The sequence below is a fragment of the Megalobrama amblycephala genome, linkage group LG16, assembly GCF_018812025.1.
Source record: "Megalobrama amblycephala isolate DHTTF-2021 linkage group LG16, ASM1881202v1, whole genome shotgun sequence".
Taxonomy (NCBI): domain Eukaryota; kingdom Metazoa; phylum Chordata; class Actinopteri; order Cypriniformes; family Xenocyprididae; genus Megalobrama; species Megalobrama amblycephala.
In genome coordinates, this window is record NC_063059.1 from 29,983,600 (window position 1) to 30,005,310 (window position 21,711).

The following is a 21,711-nucleotide window of genomic DNA, read 5'->3' on the forward strand; positions in this document are numbered from 1 at the left end:
AAATGCGTGCATTAACTTTATTATTAACGATGATGTGAATTGAACAGAATTTTTAATGCAAATTTGGCACTGTCTCTTTAAGACACACAGACGGTGTTGTAAATTATAAAGGCTGTTGGTCAATGAGAAAGCCACACTTTCAGATAACAACAGCTTGAAAGTTAATTAAACTGATTGAGCTGTTAAAGTTATTGCCGCAAGGTTTGCAGAAGTAATTCCAAGGTATATTTCCACCAAAAGTCGAATCTGGCCACAGAGACAGTTGTTAACTTTACTAAGGCCAGCACATCTTTAAAGAGTCATATCAGTTGCACAAGTATAAACAGGATCTAAACAATGGTTGATTTATAATCTGTTAATATTACATGCATGATGCAGTCCACTGTACTCTACAAAACACTGCAGCTTTTTATGTGCTTCATTTGTTATATGAAAGCAAATTTATTTTGTAATTTGTCTACTTTTTGGGTAACAGATTGGGTAGAAGAAATAGTATTGTACATTTTGTTTTACCTAAAATATATTTGTTGTACTGATTAGCTAGAACATTTCAAATGCTGAGTATTAAAATGCTCCTTTGATATTGAACTTGTGGAGAGGTGCTCTGATTCAATTGATTTTCCATACTCCCTTTTCCTGGGATTAACCAGAGTTATAATGGGAAACTCAACGGCCTAGCTTACCTTTCATCAGCATTGGTCTGCCTGCCAGCATTAGCTGATGGTAAGCCTTCTTCACTGCCTCCCTTCTGAATTGAAAACTTTTTCTGCAAAGTGACTTAAAAATCAGAATACCAGGTTATCGTAATATGATTCCACAATATCACAAGGTTACAGTAAATCATATGAAATTAACAGTTAATATACTCAGAAATTTGACTTTATGTGATATCAGTGAATCAGGCCACTTCATGATAACTATATCATCAACAAGCACCCAAAATCATCTGATCAGAGTTTCTCCTGCATTTTTACTATAACAAACATACAATAGAAACACACAGTTAAAGCAGTCAGAGAAAAACTAACATGAATAAGTCAAGGGTCAAGAGCCCAACTAAAGCAATAAGACATCAACATCTAAATCTGTTAATTTCAGTAAGAACCTTTGTATAAAAGAAACAAAGTCTGGACTGTAATAAGTGAAGATGCAGAGATCTTGAGAGATCTGTTAGTGTTTGATGTTCTGTTCAGTCATTTGAATCAAATCAGGAAATACCTGTAAAATAAGTGTTTTTCGGTTTATTTAAATTAGGATATTTTACTTTAATTCTATGGGTTTTGACCGTTTTATCCTTTAATTGTTTTGTTACTGTTTAATTACTGATTATTTTTGTCATTTTACATACATTTGTTTGTAATTTAAGAAAACAGAAAAAAATACTGTATAAAAATACAATACATTTTCTGTAAAAAAAAATGTGAATTACTGTAATTTTTCATAATTTGTCTGTGAATCCGGGGGAAAGTGAAATGAATAAGCCTCAGGCTGAAGGAAATGCAAATTCACACCTGTACAGTAGAGGGCGCAGCTCAAACCTTTCAGCAGTGCTGCCATTTTGGATTGCAGAAGAATAGGACACAAGAGAATAATGTTTTCTTACTTCAGCAATAAAAAAATAAATAATTTTTTGCTTATTAGTATGGTTGAATTGGATCATCGAAGGTCAGCAGCAAAGACATTGGTTAATAAAGTGAGATTAAATATTTGTGTTATTTAACATATTTAATTAGCCTATTGCAGGTTTGGGTTACACTTTATTTTAAGGTGTCCTTGTTACAACGTAATTATACATTTAAGTACTGAGTAATAATAATTAACTACATGTACTTTTTATAGTGTTAGGTTTAGGACGAGGGTTTGGTTTAGGGTTAATTGAATGCAATTATTCATAATTTATAGTTATTACTACAGTAACTACATGTAACATGTAACAATGACACTGTAAAATAAAGTGTTACCCAGGTTTGTGTTTGCATTTCACTGTTTTTATTCATTTTGAGGAATACTGAATCTGTTTTTGTGGCTCATCTGTGACCAGGACAGGAAGCTGTCTGAAAGGGATGTCCAGGTACTAACCCAAATTGTATCCAAAAAACATAAAACCACAGCTACAAGAGCAACTCACTGCAGAATTAAATACGCACCTTGACTCTCCTGTTTCCACCAAACTGTTTGTCTGGAGCTCCACAGAGTCAATATTCATGGCCAGGCTACTATAGCCAAACATTTGGTCAGTCGTGCCAGTGCCAAATGTCGGTTTCATTGGTGCCAACAATGCAATTCTTGGGCTATGGACATTGTGAACCATGTATTGTTCTCACCGTCTTTCCCACATCTGTGGGATTTACACTGTGGAGAAGAACCAAAGAGCCTGGACTGTTGCTGCTCAGAGTGAAGCACAGGGTGGATCAGTGATGGTTTGGGCTGCAATATCATGGCGTTCCCTACTGCGCTTGATGGGCGCGTCACTGCCAAGGACTATCGAACCATTCTGGAGGACCATGTGCACCTAATGGTTCAAACATTGTACCCTGAAGGGGTGTCATATCAGCATTGATAGTGCACCAATACATAACGCAAGACTTGTGACAGAATGGTTTGATGAACATGAATGGCCTGCACAGCCACCAGATCTAAATATTTTAGAGCCACTTGGGGGTATTTTGGAGGAACAAGCCAAAAAACACATTTTCCTCCACCAGCATCACAACATGACCTGGACACTGTTCTGAAAGAGGAATGGATCAAAATCCCTCTGGGCACTGTGCAGGACTTGTATCTGCCATTTCCAAGACGAATTGATGCTGCATTGGCTGCAGAAGGAGGCCTTATACCATACTAATACATTATTGTGGTCTAAAACCAGGTGTTTCAGTTTCATTGCCCAACCCCTGTGTATAGATAGATGGTAATTTCCTCTGGCTCAGAAAAGACACAAGAAGACCTGCGCTGACCTTTCTTTTGCATTGTTGTTACTTCATTTCAGACAGCCCAGAGCTGTCATTAGCCCACTATCTGGCTGCATAGAGCATCTTTCTTCATTGACAGCCATTCAAAAATATCATTTTCGGGAAGCAGCGTTTAAATAATACTGTATATAAATAGAAAAAGTAAAAATATTTCTGGAAGACTGACATATTTTTCCCTGTCTACTGCCTTTGGCATCACAGCCCAGCATAGTCAAAGTGAAGGGTTGCCATCAGGCAATCAGCATTGTCATGATGTCATTTTCCTGCAGCCCTGGAGTCATTAATCACATGGCATTTAGGTTCAGGTGATTGGCTCCTGGCAACAGAACTGAACGCTAAATAAACTACTACTTCAGAAAGTGCCACTGAGATGAATGGGAGTGCAAACAGCTTTCTAAACCTCACTGGATAGCAAAAATAAACTTTTCTCATGCTGTTTGCCTAGCCCTTAAAAATGGCCAGATTTATATATTTCTGTATGCAGTTTGCATTAGCTCAATGTGTGGCCTTGTTTAGAAACAAATAAGGGTGTGTGTGGAATCTTTACACTCAAGGGTCTACATGAAAGTAGCAATTAGTGAGAGTTTTTCTGAGCTCACAATACAAATCTTCACCATTGAGCCTTTGAGCAAGGCACATAAGCAGAGCATCGTAATTCACTTTTGATTAAAAAAAAAGTGCTTGGTAAACAACAGCCAGTAATCACATAAGCATGTTAGAACAGCTTGTAACAACTAATGTAATTAAAAAGGAACACTTTCCGAAGACGTGCACCCTAGAGAATGATGTCTGCTGGATAACAACAGGTGAAAATAAATGAATCTTCTTTTATTGATGGCCATTTCCATTGGCTCACAGTGAGACACAATGGGTTTGTATTGGCCTGGTTTCTGAACATTTCCACTGATTCATTTTCTCAACTGTGCGAGTTTTACTAAGTCAGGCACATAATCTGGATAATTCAATTTGGATAAAAAGTGCTGGCTAAATAGTAACCTGTAAATAACACCCACATATTAGAACAATGTGTGTGTTTTTTTGCTCTGTGTTTTTGGGCTGAGTTGTGGTTGAAAGTTCTGTTCCACATCCTTAAGGTAGATTTGCACAACATATGCAGCCTGTTCTAATGCAGCAGTTTATGAGAACATGATGTCTTGAGAAACAATTAACAGTTCACGAAAAAGTTTGTTTACGCTATCATGTTGGTATAAAAGCGTTCAGCCCATATGAAAGTATATACTTCTATGAATAATTACAAATTAAGCAGACAGTACAACAGCGCTTTACTAGTCAAGTTTGACAATATGTGAAACTATTAGAGATGACGGTTTGTTTTAAAAGTGCAGTTCTGTTCATTTTATCAGTGGAAAGGAAGAGCTAGACAGAAGATATAGTGCGAATTTATGTAACAATTGTAGCAGATGCATCTCATTCTGAGCCAAACTCATGCAAAACCCTTTCTAAGAGATAGAGAGCAGCTGCCTCTCAGACATGTGCTTTCTCTGAGGAATAGGATTTTCCATCAAACAAACATTCTCTCAAAGGGGCCCTCTTTTAGGAAAGAGTACCTCTTCAAAATTAGGGAAAAATCTCAGAGGCTATGTTGGCCCAATAAAATCCAATCTGATTAGAGACCAAAGTTTGGAGTTGTTGTTACTAGTTGAATGCCGTGCCAAAATGTGTTTCTTACAACTCCAAGTCGCACATTAGGGCCACAGTGTTAGTGTTAGTAGACCATCAGGTTTCTTTGGCAGTGATGGGTTTCAGAGGCACTTTTAGCAGTCATGATTTCAATTTTTCATTTGAGACACTATAGCCTGTTGAATGCTGAAGGTCTGTAAGGAGTTTAGGTCAAATGTTTCAAACCTTTCCTGGCTCTCAGTTTAACCTTTCTTAGATATCCATATTGCCACAAGCAGATGCTTTAAAGGATTAGTTCACTTTCAAATTCAAATTTCCTGATAATTTACTCACCTCCATGTCATCCAAGATGTTCATGTCTTTCTTTCTTCAGTCGAAAAGAAATTAAGGTTTTTGATGAAAACATTCCAGAATTTTTCTCCTTATAGTGGACTTCAATGGCCTCCAAGCGGTTGAACGTCAAAATTAGTTTCAGTGCAGCTTCAAAGCGTTTTAACCCTTAAATGCACGACTGTTTCGCCAATCATTCTTACATATTCGGGTCTTTATCGACCCGGATCTATATCTAACACGGAAGGATCTCTACCTGTCGTGATAATATAAAACTCCTCTGATATTAGAATAACAATTACAGAAGAATAAAATAAATCGTATTTTGTTACCTTTTGGAGCTTGAAAGGGCTCCGTTTGAGCAGATGTTTTATGCCATCATCACTGTCCTCGTCAGAGCTCATTTCCCAGTAAATTCAGCAAATAATGGGCTAGTTTTATGTTTGAGGTCATGGATATGAGCCCATTCGCGATCTCAAACATATTCTCAGAACTATATAATTTTCAACATCTTCAAAATCAATATTCCGATCGCTAACAGCTTCACCAGATCCATCCAGTAACAGTTACAGTCATATTTGATTGCGTTCAGTACTTGCTCTGCAGTAAATTGCTGAGCCATTTCATGTTTCTCTTATTATTTCGGTTTCTGTCTGAATGAGTCATCACTTCAGCATTGTGTATCAGACATTGCCACCTTGTGGAATAAAGATGAATTGCACTTATTCTGTCATCTAAGATTCAATTATTGTCGTGCAGAAAAAAATATATGTACACTCATACACACCTCGGGTCGTTTGCGACCCTATACAATTTTTACAAAAAATTAATACAAAAATAGGCATTCTTTTACAATTTTATGATTTTTTTCTTGTTATATTCTTTATAATGAATTGATTGAGAAATACCAAGAAGGTTGATGTCTAACTTTAAAAAATGAACGAGGAGGAGGGTAGTGAATGACGTCCCGGGTCACTAAAGACCCGAGGTATGCATTTAAGGGTTAATACACTTAGCAGTGTCTACACTGCCAGAATTCTAATAGAGAAGAAGAAGAAAAAAGCTAGTTCAAGATGAGCATTTATGGTTAAAATGTATATAATTTTTCATTTTTTTAGAAAATGAGCGATGGTTTCTCTAGATAAGACCCTTATTCCTCATCTGGGATCGTAATTTTGACCTTCAACCGTCTGGAGGCCATTGAAGTCCACTATATGGAGAAAAATCCTGGAATGTTTTCATCAAAAACCACAAGCAGATGCTTTAAAGGATTAGTTCACTTTCAAATTCAAATTTCCTGATAATTTACTCACCTCCATGTCATCCAAGATGTTCATGTCTTTCTTTCTTCAGTCGAAAAGAAATTAAGGTTTTTGATGAAAACATTCCAGAATTTTTCTCCTTATAGGGGACTTCAATGGCCTCCAAGCGGTTGAACGTCAAAATTAGTTTCAGTGCAGCTTCAAAGCGTTTTAACCCTTAAATGCACGACTGTTTCGCCAATCATTCTTACATATTCGGGTCTTTATCGACCCGGATCTATATCTAACACGAAAGGATCTCTACCTGTCGTGATAATATAAAACTCCTCTGATATTAGAATAACAATTACAGAAGAATAAAATAAATCTTATTTTGTTACCTTTTGGAGCTTGAAAGGGCTCCGTTTGAGCAGATGTTTTATGCCATCATTACTGTCCTCGTCAGAGCTCATTTCCCAGTAAATTCAGCAAATAATGGGCTAGTTTTATGTTTGAGGTCATGGATATGAGCCCATTTGCGATCTCAAACATATTTTCAGAACTATATAATTTTCAACATCTTCAAAATCAATATTCCGATCGCTAACAGCTTCACCAGATCCATCCAGTAACAGTTACAGTCATTTGATTGCGTTCAGTACTTGCTCTGCAGTAAATCGCTGAGCCATTTCATGTTTCTCTTATTATTTCGGTTTCTGTCTGAATGAGTCATCACTTCAGCATTGTGTATCAGACATTGCCACCTTGTGGAATAAAGATGAATTGCACTTATTCTGTCATCTAAGATTCAATTATTGTCGTGCAGAAAAAAATATATGTACACTCATACACACCTCGGGTCGTTTGCGACCCTATACAATTTTTACAAAAAATGAATACAAAAATAGGCATTCTTTTACAATTTTATGATTTTTTTCTTGTTATATTCTTTATAATGAATTGATTGAGAAATACCAAGAAGGTTGATGTCTAACTTTAAAAAATGAACGAGGAGGAGGGTAGTGAATGACGTCCCGGGTCACTAAAGACCCGAGGTATGCATTTAAGGGTTAATACACTTAGCAGTGTCTACACTGCCAGAATTCTAATAGAGAAGAAGAAGAAAAAAGCTAGTTCAAGATGAGCATTTATGGTTAAAATGTATATAATTTTTCATTTTTTTAGAAAATGAGCGATGGTTTCTCTAGATAAGACCTATTCCTCATCTGGGATCGTAATTTTGACCTTCAACCGTCTGGAGGCCATTGAAGTCCACTATATGGAGAAAAATCCTGGAATGTTTTCATCAAAAACCTTAATTTCTTTTTGACTGAAGAGAGAAGGACATGAACATCTTGGATGACATGGGGGTGAGTAAATTATCAGGAAATTTTAATTTGAAAGTGAACTAAACCTTTAAGTATCTGTCTGTTAGACCTATCCTTCAAGGCTTTGTACAGTGGAGAGGTGTCTGAATCACTCCAGCTTACCGCTGGCGAACCTCAGGGTTCGGTGCTTAGCCCTCTCTTTTTCTCGCCCTGTAACATTTTTGCGCCCTGTTATAAAGTCTCATGATTTTCCTATTACTGCTGTGCAGATGATACACAGTTATTCCGGTCCAACAACCTCACAATCTCAGCATATATCTCAGGAAATCTTTGACATTTTGTACTTGATGAAGGAATGCCGCCTCTAGCTCAACCTTACTGAGGTCAACAACACTATAGCTAGCCAGGAATCTTATCGTATTTGACATCCAGCTGAACTTTACAAACCACATCTTAGCATGCAGATCCGTTCTCTGTAATATCAAGAAAATTAGAGCCTTTGTGTCATGCTGGTCTATGCACTTTTGTAGTCATTCATGTTAAAGGATTAGTTCACTTTCAAATAAAATTTTCCTGATAATTTACTCACCCCCATGTCATCCAAGATGTTCATGTCTTTCTTTCTTCAGTCGAAAAGAAATGAAGGTTTTTGATGAAAAAATTCCAGGATTATTCTCCTTATAGCGGACTTCAATGGACTCCAAACACGCCTTCCCTATTCTACCTACGGAACGAACGCAGCGTAAGTAGAATAGGGAAGGCGTAGGACATACAGCGTAAGCTTTTTGAAGAATACGAAAGTGTGGTTTTGGCGGATGCACTTGGAAGGCGATCATTTGTTTATATAAAGCATATACATTTGCATTTTTTTTTCGAAAATGACCGATCGTTTCTCTAGATATGACCCTTATTCCTCGTCTGGTATCGTTTAAAGCCCTTTGAAGCTGCACTGAAACTGTAATTTTGACCTTCAACCATTTGGAGGCCATTGAAGTCCACATGGGGGTGAGTAAATTATCAGGAAAATTTTATTTGAAAGTGAACTAATCCTTTAAATTTAAATATCTGATGCTTTATGTTTTGCACTTATCTTTCTGGTAGCCTTAATTAAATACATTCATCCAAAAAGAAGATTTTGTAATGTTTAGGCATTTTTATTATCAGACATTTCATTGATAAGTTACAAAACAAAAAGAAAGCAGCATCTGGAAAACAATGCATTATTTGTATCTATTTTATACAATAAAAATTTACAAAAATAAATAGCTTTACAATGAAGAAGTAACAAGTACAATCCTTCACTGAAGGGATAATATGTTTTGCCGCATTTTAATATGACTAATATATGAAATATACACAACTGGAATTGCCAAAACCATATTAACATTCATATACAATCATTATAAAGGAGCATAACCTATTTTCAGTTTAGTTTTATGCTGTACTGTTTTTTCTTCTCAATAACGTTCAACTACACAGCTCTTTCAAAACTTCAGCAGACATATCTACTCAAGAAGCATGAAAACACTGGAAGGTCTGATCTTTCCAAACCTCCATGTTTTCATTCACGTAGCAATTCACAACAATTTGCTATGTGCACTTTTGAAATAAAACAGTGTTTAATACAAGAACAGCGATAGTAAATGGTACATTACATAACCATTGTATAACCCTCTGAATGGACACAAACATTATGTTTGTTGAGGAATTTTCAAAAGTAGTTTCTAAACTAGATCTAACATTTAATTGTAATTATTAATGTTCCAGAAAATAAATTAGGCTCAACCACTGTGTTCCTCTGATACAGTTTTCTATATACATGAACTAATAGATTTATATGATCATGCTTTAATCAAGTGTTCTTGCTACACTTCAACTCTGAAAGTGAAAATAACCTCCGATACATGCAAGCCATAAATTAAAAAAAAAGTAAAATCAATAATTATTGACCAAATCACAAAGTAAATCAATAAAAAATGATAGCACCTTCATAGTGGCTTAGCGAGTGACAGTTCCTAGTAACATTTTCAGATTACAAGTTAAAATAATTCCAAATTCCTTTCAAATCTGAATTTTTAGAAGCTTTGAATGTTTGGAAATAAATGATTTTTGTCCTTATTTTAAAAATTCAGCCTGAGATGAATGTGAAAGCTTAGCTGATTGGTGTATTATGAAAAATAACTGATATGGAATGATCTGAAAAAGCAAATAGGAGACAGAAGTTAGGGAAACAGCATTGCTTGCTGAGGTAGATATCTATTGGATAAATCTTCAATAGTGGTTATTAATATATATTTGGAAAACCAAAGCCCAAGTGATCAGTCCGTGCAACATTCATGACCAAGATCACTCGACACAGCTCAACCGTTTTTCCATCTAAGGCTGAATATTTTATGCTCCAACTTGAAGCACGGTCTAAATGATAATCTGTATATTGTTTCACAGGAACGTCTTATCACCTCTGAAAAATTTGAAAGCCTGCATAATGTCCTCAACACTCTTGGTAGAAACACTTTTCAGATACTGATTGAGGCATCTTGGCAGGGTCACAATTCTCCAGTTCCACAACCTTCCCAGTGTAATCGATGCAGAGCATCCTACGCTGGCGTTCACCGTGGCCACAAGTTTGTGAGCATGAAGACCAAGGTCCTATTTGCCACATGGGACATGGCAGGTCTGCGCAGGGCCTGATATCAGAAGGTCTGAGATCTTTATTGCAGTGGTTTGAATAGAAGCCAGCATTGTCTTTACATTCCACATTTCTCCTGGACCATCCTGAACCACACGTTTTGGAGCATTCAGACCACTCGCCCGAGACCCACTGTGGCACTCCAAAGGGATGGATCAGTTTGCCAGCAATCTTTTTGTCTTTAGGTTTGCTGAAAGACATGGTTTTAGGAATGTAGAAGGTGTATTTGACCTTCGGTGGGATGGATTCCCCAGCGGTGTAGAGCAGCTGTATTGTGATTGGTTCCTGTAGCTGGCGGAAGCTCTGAAGTCTCTCTAGTGTGGTGGACGAGCCACTGTACTTGAGCACAGCCCCGAGCACTGGAATATACTGCTCCACTGTGGAGACCGAGAAGTTGCCATTCAAGATATAATCACCATTTTCTCTCCGTACAGCCAAGTAATGGCCATCGTGTGGTATACTTCCATGGCTCTGCTGTTTGATGTTTATGTTAGTGGCTCCACTTGGAATCGTCACAACGTCCTTATATCCATGGCTAGAAAAACAGGAGAGATTTAAATTAATGTGGCCAAAATTAACAAACTTTTTTCATTAAAACCAGCAGTGAGATGTTCTTACACGACTTTATTGAATGAGCCAGATATCATCCTGCAGCTCTGACCGTTCCCGCCACACACGCCACATTTGTCGAGCTTCTTATTCGAATCGATCTCCAGGTCGCAACCAGCTTTGATACACTGGCCTTGCACACAGAATGATGTGGTATCTGGACCGCACGGGGTTCCATCAATTACCTGAGATTAAAACAATGTAAAATATTTATCATTTTAACAGTAAAAGACCTGTTAATTGGTTAGCGCTAAGTTCCCTCACTCTACATGCTGAAAAACTGTAATTAATCTAATGGGACATTTAAAGTAATTTTACAGTTAAAGTATTAGTTCACTTTCAAATAAATTTTTCGAAATGATCGGTCATTTTCGAAAAAAAATGTAAACGTATATGCTTTATATAAACAAATGATCGCCTTTCAAGTGGTTCCGCCAAAACCGCACTTTCGTATTCTTCACAAAGCTTACGCTGTATGTCCTACGCCTTCCCTATTCTACTTACGGAAAAAATGGAACTGGCGCTGCGTTCGTTCCGTAAGTTGAATAAGGAAGGTGTAGGACATACAGCGATTACACATTTACATTTTTTTCTAAAATGAGCGATGGTTTCTCTAGATAAGACCCTTATTCCTCATCTGGTATCGTTTAAAGCCCTTTGAAGCTGCACTGAAACTGTAATTTTGACCTTCTACCGTCTGGAGGCCATTGAAGTCCACTATAAGGAGAATAATCCTGGAATGTTTTCATCAAAAACCTTTCTTTTCAACTGAAGAAAGAAAGACATGAACATCTTGGATGACATGGGGGTGAATAAATTATCAGGAAAATTTATTTGAAAGTGAACTAATCCTTTAAATACTGTTAAATATACATTTTTGGAAGTGAAAAAGAACAACTCATCTCATAATTTAAACTGAAAAAACATAAATTGACATTCCTAGAATAACAGCTCACATTTTATGTTTTTTAATTGAAATAACTGTTTATTATTTTTTTCTAATCTGTTGTGTACATTAGGGTTTTGTGTTACGTATTAAGTTGTTAAATTAACGTTTATTGCATTATTTTAATGATGTGTGTAACTATGATGGTGTTTTGTATTTGTGTGTAAAATTAAAAAAAAAAAAAAAAATGGATTACAGCAGTGGCGTGTAACGCAGTTTGGTGGGTTGAATTTTATATACAGTATAATATATATTTCAATTTTCCCAAAGGCATCTGGAATAATAAACTAGGTGCAATGAAGTGTAGATATTTCAATACATATCGATTCTGAAATATCTGAAACTTCCAATACTTATTTTCCGCAGAATAGATAAGCGATACAGCTGCGTTTCCTCGCTCTCTAATTTCTCCGATAGCGAGATGACACACAAACCCGCCTCCCTTCACTCACTCATCTCATTTGCTCCAGATGTATATTCTTGGTGTTACAGGGCTTGAATTTCAGCGTGGGATTGCACGTATTGCACATAATTTTACTAATTTCCGCAGATTTTGTGCTCACACCCAATGCTCGCGCACATAAAGCCACCTCGCTCTCAGTACTAAATTGAGTTCTTTTTCGCTGTTTATTGCGCTTAAACAGTCAAATACACACAAAATAATATTAAAATGCCGGTCTTGGCGAGTATTCACATAAACACAATCAGTTATGTTTTAAGTGAACGTAAACAGTTGAGAAAGAAAACACGTATAACAGTATAATGGATCTGTGCGTCAGCTCTTAAAGTGACAGCAGCCTAATATACCTGCTGCCAAATTATGAGATATTAAAAATATCTATATGGCAGTTTTTTCCCATGCTATCAATGTCAAAATTGTGGCCAGTGAAAATGCTTCACTTTAGAAAACCACTCGCCACAGTGGATAGTGAGCAAAAAAGTTAATGTCAAGCCCTGCTGTGAATGCAATGTAAACTGCCTTGGATAAAAGCATCTGCCAAATGTATAAATGCAAATTTAAGTGTGCTCACATTGTAGATTTCAAAAATAATGTGCAACTTACTTTAGTTGCAAATACTCTGAATTCACTGCTGCCTCGTGCTCTGCAAAAGAGTTTACATCTATCCCGTAGCGACACTCCAGCGTATTTTGGTATCCACTGCTTCACATTTCCATGCACATCAAAGTGATTGGGATTGTTGTACTTCTCACATTGTTCCTCTCTGAAACTTTTTCCTGCAATTGTAAAGAATTGTTACCTAGTATAATAACACAATATGAAATGACTGACAATGAAGAGAACAACTCACCTTGGTTATTCTCACAGGCCTGTTTGTTGCAGGACTGGTAATTCACTCTCTGGCCCACACAGTATTTTCCACCGTTTTCAGGAGATGGCCGGCTACACTCTCGGTAGGAGAACATCACTCCGCCTCCGCATGATCTGGAACACGGTTGCCATGGTCCCCACTCACCCCAGCCTCCATCCACAGCCGGCTGAACCAGAAGAACCACACAACCAAATGAATCTCCTAGACTACTGAGCGTGTGATTTTAATGTCACCCAACTGACATTCATGATAAAGAAAAGAATCCTGGAAAAATGTTGGTTTCCACAAAAATATTTAGCAGCACAACTGTTTTTGACATTGATAATAATAAAAAATGTTTCTTGAGCACCAAATCCACATATAAGAACGATTTATGAAGGATCATGTGACACCGAAGATATATTCTAATAGAAAACAGTTGTTTTAAATCAGAAAGAGCTTTATTGTAATAATATATAAATTGTAATAATGTTTCATTATATTACTGTTATACTGTATTTTTGATCAATTTAATGTCCTTTATAATCTTTTGTGTCCCTATACTGATAAAATAATATATCTTATATTTGGTTACGCAAGAGTAGCTTCAAATACCTTAGGTCTCATGACTTCCTCAGAGGACATGCATACACTGTTCAGGCAGGTCCTGTTGGGGCCGCAGCTTGTGCCGTCCGCCCAGGGAAGGCTCCCGTTCCTGGTTGTGCACAGAGACTGGCCTTCTTGCTGGCACCAGAGCTGTCCGCACACCTCACTGGCTGAAGTGTTGGGACAATGCGAAAACTCCTCTCCAAATATCTGTTGGCACTGGCGGTCCAGGCTGTAAGTTATGCCTGGTAGCTCAGTGGGTAAGGCCACTATCGTCTCAGGGGTGTCCAGTAAACAGTCTCCTGTTATTATCCAGAGGAAGAGTTAGAGGGTAGTAAATCCTGAAATCAAAGGATTGTGTAACAGTGGGAACATTAGGCTTCTGGAGCTGACATTTAGGGAGACTTGCAGGAATGCACATCTGGGGGAGTGAGCCGTGAGGAGGAACACGAGTGAGCAGAAATGCACGTGGGGAACATGGGCCACTGCCCACTTCAAATGATACAGCAGTTAAAAAGGAAATGTGCGAGACCAATACTAAAGAGACGTGGCCCGGTGGAAAGAAAACATTTGTTACATTCCCTTTTTATGAGTTGGAGTGAAGTGACAGGAATGCATTCGTTCTGACTCAATGGAAAGGAACTGAAAATTATGAATCTACATTATAACAAGCAAAAGATGATGTAAAAGTGTTTGACTATAAACGAGGGGAACCCCCGAAGCTCTCTGCATAAGTTAGGCTGACTTTTTAATGGCATTCACGAGAATCTGTTTCCTGTGCTTTTGTAAATTTGCACTTACTGAAACTGGGGGACTAACTAATAAGAGTATCCATGATGAAGAAAAGGAAAAATCGGGATTGGGATCGAAATTCTTACAAATGTACTCCTTGCTGGTTTTAAAAAAAACATTGCTGAGATTTTCAAGAAACGTTTCAATTTAATGACTCTAAAAATGTAATGTGGTGTAACCATATATATATTTTACTTACACCTTTAACACATGTAGACATCTTAATCATTATTTTCAAATAGGTTATATATGTACTTTTCAAGACAAATAGTATTTTTTTGTGTTATTAATTCATAAATATCATTACATTTTAGAGTCGCACCACATGACATCATACTAACCTAGTTATTTTATAATAATCAAATAATAGTATAGAAAATGTATTGACCCTGACTCACAATCGTGTACAGAAGAGGATTAGGGCCAAGCAATAATACAAAAATAAAACCATCTTGAGATTAAAGTTGTTAAATTTTGAGAAAAAACTCGTTACATTTCGAGAAAAAGGTCGAGATAAAATGTTGAGAATAAACTCGTTAAATTACGAGAAAAAACTCATTAAATTTTGAGAAAAAAGTCGAGATAAAATGTTGAGAATAAACATTAAATTACGAGAAAAACTCGTTAAATTTCAAGGAAAAACTCGTTAAATTTCAAGAAAAAACTCATTAAATTTCAAGAAAAAGTCGAGATAAAATGTTGAGAATAAACTCATTAAATTACAAGAAAAAAGTTGTTAAATTACGAGAACAAATTCGTTAAATTATGAGAAAAATGTTGTTAAATTTCTAGAAAAAAGTCGAGATAAAATGTTGAGAATAAACTCATTAAATTATGAGAAAAACTCATTAAATTACAAATTTGTTCTCATAATTTAACGGCATTTTTCTCGAAATTTAACAACTTTAATCTTGAGATGGTTTTATTTTTTTATTATTGCTTGGCCCTAATCCTCTTCCGTAATCTTGAGGGTCTGCATTAATATAACATTAATAATATCTCTATGATATAATTTGTTTTATGTTTTGTTAAATATTAATTTTGTAATAAATAATAAATATTCTATAATATATAATAATCATAAATAAATACATTTTCTAATAAAATTATGCCAAGTTAATTACTTATTTTCATGAATATCATTCTTTTAATTATTTTTCCTTAATTACGATATCAGACATTTTTGACTTTATAACCCACAAAATAGTCAAATTAATTTTAATTCATAAATTAAAAACACGTTCATCATAGCATAAATGTATTCAAGTATATATGCTATTCACTGTAGGTTAACACTTCAGTATGGGGAACACATATTCACTATTAACTACAAATTCTGCCTCAACAAACTTCTAATTTACTGCTTATTAATAGTTAGTAAGGTGTAAAGGTGCAATGTGTAAAATTTGGGAGGATCTATTGACAGAAATGCAATATAATATACATAACTATGTTTTCAATGGTGTACATAATGAACAGTTATGTTTTTATTACCTTAGAATGGACTAAACGGACAAACACTCTACAGAGCGTGTTTTATCACTATGTTGTTGTTCATCTAAATCGTTTGTGTTTTTAGAGGCAGCTTGCATCGTCACTATGTTGAATACGCACAAAGAAGAAGTAGTAGTAGTCGTCTGGTTTATTAGAAGCAGCATCCATTCTTTGTTAGAAGTAAGAAGAAACGTCATTGCTTGATTGGCTAACATACTCTCTGCTGTCTCAGACGATGACATCTTTGACTTGTGTCGGCCAGACGGCCACTGTAGCTTCTCTATTTTGCTTCGAAAGGGAGGGGTGAGCTGCCGTTGCTTGCAGTTCGCAACCTATCTGCTTGATGCCGCTAAAATTTCCACATTGGACTGGGGTGTAGAATATGGTCATGCAGAATATTAATATGTGCTTTATAAGTGCTAATAAACAGCCAATATCCTAGTAATATGCAAGCGAATAGGCAACTAGTTAAAAGTGAGAATTGAACCCTAAAATAAATTGTTACCATTAATGGATCTGAAGAAAAAAAAAATAACGTCACGTCATTGACCCAGCTAAAATTTTGTGCACATACCATGTCCATTGTCGAAAAAATCTGTGACGTACAAAGCACTGCAGGGAGACCAAGGCGAGGTCTTATTGAGCTGAGTGTAAACAGGGGCCATGATATGGTGCTCGCCTAGATGTCCAAAAAGCTGCTCACAGTTCTTAGTGTCATCATGCGGCATACTCAAAACATGGCCTGAAATAAGAACAAAATCACATTATGAAAGGTCAAATCAACTAAACAATTGCTTAGTGTTTACCAGAGGACATCCACACCTAGCTCATGGGCAGTCGTGTAAGCTGCCTGAAGGCCGTTGTCTTCAATAACAGAACAGCTCCTTTTGGTGTCGCACATGGTTCCGACATCAGCTACACCCAATGTGTCACAACTCTGATGTCCACAGATGTCCTGAAAGGCAGTTTAGGATAAAAAAAAAAAAAAAAAAAACAGAATTCTTATTGCTGTTCCAGGGTTCTGGTTAATAGTAAGAGCAAAAAACATATTGCCAGTGTTTCCATCATAAAACCAAGCAAATAAATAGTTTTGGCAGACAGCAGACCTATGAAGTGAGAAAATGTAACTATGTGGCGTCTGAAAATGTATCTCAAAAACATGACTGGAGTCTTTTCCATCCTTTGCCCAGATATCTGAGACGGAGACAAATGTTTCCAAAGCAAAAGACCACAAAACACACATGATTCAAGGCACATCTGGCCTTGGCACAATGCGAGAGCCGGTCTCACATGTGTTCACCTTTCAGAGGAGCTGCTGTCTGTAGTCTGTCTTTTAAGTCTCCTTTTCAGTTTCAATATGCCATAACGTCTGCTCTAGTAATGAGTTATGCACCATAAACTTTTTGACACTTTTCAATGCACTTTTTTGACAGGTCAAGCTCATACTTAAGCTGCTGAACCCGGTCATATGCACAATTTTTAGTGGTATAATAAAAGCAACCCCTTGTAAAAAAAAAAAAAGAACTGTGCTTAACTGTATTGAATGTGCACTTGTAGTGTATTTCAAATCTTAAAAGTGTATTTTATTGATGAAATAAATGCAACTTAAATATATTGTACTTAAAGCGAGTCTGTTTCTTAACAGACTTTTAAAAAGTGCAATTTGCGATAAAGCCAAATGAAAAAAAATTGCATTAAAGTACATTTTAAAGGGTTAGTTCACACAAAAATGAAAATTTTGGCATTTATTACTTACCCTCATGTTGTTCCAAACCCATAAGACTTTCGTTCATCTTCGAAACACAAATGACGATCTATTTAATGAAATCTGAAATCTTTCTGTCCCTCCACTGACAGCTTACACTACTACCATATTCAAGGCCCAGAAAGGTATTAAAGACATCATTAAAGTAATCCATGTGACTCCAGTGGTTTAACCTCAATTTTATGAAGCGACACGAGTGCTTTGTTTATATTTTGTAAATAAAATCGTAAATTAAAATTTTTTGCGCAAACAAAGCACTCGCATCGCTTCATAAAATTGAGGTTAAACCACTGAGTCACATGGAGTACTTTTATGATGTCTTTACTACCTTTCTGGCGCTTGAAAGTGGTAGTTGCATAGGCTGTCAATGGAAGCTCTCAGATTTCATCAAAAAGATCTTAATTTGTGTTCCGATGATGAACGAAAGTCTTACGGGTTTGGAACAACATGAGAGTGAGTAATAAATTACAGAATTTTCATTTTTGGGTGAACTAACCCTTTAAATCATTATGTTTTAATAAACTTATTTATTAATACACTTATTTTGATGTTTTGACTAACATGCTAAAGCTATAATTTTAAATGTAGTTTAATGTATGTTTAATTGTAATAAATTGCAACTTCACCATTAAAAAAAAGTATTCTTTTTCACAAGGGATTCTAAATTCAGCTACGGTCAAGAATCTCACTTCATCATGATCCCATAAAATACATAATAAATCACTGCTCACCTCTCTAGTAAAAAGTATGGCAGTATCATAGTGCTCCGGATGCCTGTGACTGGGCGGGTTGAAGAGCTGTTGCCAGGCACAGAAGTTGCGCAGAGCGACGCCTCCATTGCTGGAGACTGACGGCCCAACCTCTTCGTCCTCCACGATCAGCATCTTCACAAGCACTATGTTGATGGAGTTCTTAATGCTGGGATGTTTGTAAATCTGAGCAGCCACTGACATCAAGGTCAGCATGTAGTGCTAAAGAGAGAAAACCAACAGCTTGCTATTCGACAACTGTGCAGCAGAATGTTAAAGGTGTAGTAAGCGATTTCTGAGAAACGCTGTTGAAAGTCGATTGGACCGAGCACCACAACAAACTTGTAGCAAATCGGCAGTAGGGGGCGTATACACTCATGATGGGGGAGGAGAGAGAGAGACTGTAGAAAGAGAGATGGCTGAGAGACATTACAAACAAGGAATATCACTGGAAAAAGAAAAAGGGTTATGATCAGGAAAGAGCTTTAGGGCCTGTGTTAATATTAGAAAAGCTTTCCAGCACTGGAGAGACCTAAGCGAGAAGGCCTGAAAACGAATGCAGAGGTTGCGTTATTTCTGCTCCATACACGAGTAACTTTGGTTTTGAGTGTGTGCTGCTGGCGACTAACAATGAACTCTTGCTTGTATATATTTGTATACTGTATATTCATTTTTTGTGTTTTCTCATCGTTCATTTGTCATCTTCTTATTTTGCTTCGCTTCAGCTATGATAAAGAGACATCCACTCTTGCACTGCATGTTCATGCATTTTGGGGGCGGAGCAATGAAGGGAGGGGTGTGTTTGTTTGGGTTGATTTCAAATATCAACAGTGTTCAACAAAGATTCTCAGAAATTGCTTACTGCACCTTTAAGTGTAAAAGCATGACATCATTGGCAGGACAGTCCAGAACTGCTGGAATGGAACGGCTTTTACTCTGCATATTTTTCCAAGTTATTGTGGACAATAATATCTCCAGCTTTTTCAAATGCAGTACACTGCAATAGACAATGCATAGTGGAAAAAAAGTTAATATTTTGATAAAGGAGACAGGATTATTGATTACTGTTAGCAGGTTTATCAAAATGTGTACCTGTACTGATTGCCCATTTACAGTATATAATACCTCATTCAATATTCTTTAAATGGGGGAATTATTGTCTGATAGAGCCAAACACTAGAGATTATTCTGGAGATTTTTTTCATCAATATGTGGTTTGTTTGTTTGTTGAAAAGCCCTGACGTCAGCAGTAAAGCAGCTGGTTGTCCATGGATTTCTTTACGAGGCATTGTGTTTCCAGCTGCAAATTTGGATCCCAAAATCAACATCTGGATTGCTATCTGCCTCATGATACTGACCCGGACAGTGCATTTTTTTCAAACTCTAGGCTTTTCCAATCATTTGTTTTCGATGACTCGATGAAGGAGAATTTCAGGGGGTGGTGGATCATAAGTGGGTGTGAAGATCAGTAAAGTACAGTTCATATGAACTGTGACTCATTCTTGTACAGTCTATGGTATGTACATGTTAACATGTCCCTCAAGGTACACTAAATAGCTCTTACTGTTCAAAATTGTATCCTTCTTTCGATATTAAAACAAGTATTTGACTTAAAAGGGTGGGGTAGCCTATAATATGAATTAGTATTTGTAAACCAAAGATGGACTCCCGGAATAGTCTGTCTTGCCTGTTGACTGGTTTTAGCAGGGTTTTGGGCAAATTTCAATTAGCTAGAGTGGAAGACCAGCTTTCTGACCTGCTAAACCAGTTAAACACAAGCTGGAAGACCATCTTAAACTAGATAAGACCACCTTAAAACAGAGAAGACCAGCAAGTCAAAACTTAAGCTATTTTTAGCTTAAGCTATTTGTCTTTTATTAAAAAGACATTTTGACCATCTTAGACCAGCAAACCCCAGCTACCAGTTGGGCATGCCATCTGAAAGTGGTTTTTGTAAGATGATAGCTGGTCAACCAGCAAATGACCCGGTTGGATCATCTTGCACCATCTATTAAACATCTTAGACCAGCTACTTCATCTAGATTTTTCAGCTGTCAAAATTGCTAAAACTAAACATATCTTTATCTACACGTGTGAGCCCTTACCTTGATCTCGTCTCCATAGAAATGTGTCAGGGAAGCGTCACCGACCACCAAAGTCTCAATAAACCTGGGCGTAGAGACAAAGCGCCTGCGCCTAGACGGCATCTGGACCATCGAATTTCGATTATCATCCCTGATATCTGACAGCTGTTTAGAAACCTGCGGGGACTTTGTAAGACGTCTTCTTTTAATGACATGCAGCTGCTCGGTTAACTTTCCATATGTTCCCAAGCCGAAAAGTTTAGGTTCGACTGTATATTCTTTACCATCTGTGATGAATGATCCTAAAATCCCACGACATAAGCTGACAGAAACAATAGAGTCCTCATTGGAGTCAACAGAGCCGGTGTAAAAACAACCTTTTAATAATTCAGCTCCAGTCTCTTCAGTTTGATTCAAGGACTTATAAAGATCTGTCAGGTTGCTGGTTGACTCGAGTCTTTCTTGTGGATTGACTTTGATGCGATATACCTTCAGTGCTGGCGACATAAAGGTGCTGTCCGGTGTCAAATTAAGTGTGAAATTCCTGCCGAAAGCCGTGAGTCTAAAGCTGGGATGTTCTTCACTCCTCTTTGCCACTCGTCCACCGGTTCTTCCAGTCAGCCGTACAGGTATAATCTCCTCAGTCTCAAATGAGTGGGCAGATGTTTCAGCGAAGAGGCAAACAATTAAAGTAGATATGACTAAACACGACCACATTTTATTAAAATGCTGCTATTCCAAATAGAAAATAATGAATATAACGAATTGATAACTATAGGCTAATGATAAACTTTCAGAAACTGGGTTGAATCAATGGTCCATTCCTTGTCTGAAAAATGTTAATATCATAAATGTTTAAAATCACTATCCAGCACATGCATTCATTAGCTTAAATCTAGTTTGAAACTGAATAAGTAATTATTTAATGCAAACAGGCTATCACTAGGTACACAAATTGAATTTAAGTTAAATAGGAGCGTGAGCTGTAAAGTCCAGGACTGTCTCACGGATTGAGGCGCTGGTATTTATACTTTCTGAGAAATGAGAGGTTTATTTTTGATATCCAGCGCTGCTGTAGTCTCTCCTCCCACTGTGCCCTCGTGAAAAACCTCTGGATCGGGTTTGCCCAATGAAAACTGAGAAGCACACCCCTTC

At 36.9% G+C, this 21,711-nt stretch overlaps 1 protein-coding gene across 1 annotated transcript; it reads right to left on the bottom strand.

The window, feature by feature from the left end:
* Positions 1-8,627: 8,627 nt before the first annotated feature.
* Positions 8,628-21,711, bottom strand: LOC125248341 (A disintegrin and metalloproteinase with thrombospondin motifs 8). Its single transcript, XM_048160091.1, has 9 exons — positions 20,578-21,711; positions 18,455-18,694; positions 16,781-16,913; positions 16,533-16,700; positions 13,682-13,974; positions 13,067-13,253; positions 12,820-12,992; positions 10,820-10,995; positions 8,628-10,736 (listed from the first exon to the last, which is right to left on the bottom strand). Exons 1-9 carry the CDS (start codon positions 21,271-21,273, stop codon positions 10,004-10,006), a joined length of 2,799 nt encoding a protein of 932 aa, XP_048016048.1. The 5' UTR covers positions 21,274-21,711; the 3' UTR covers positions 8,628-10,003.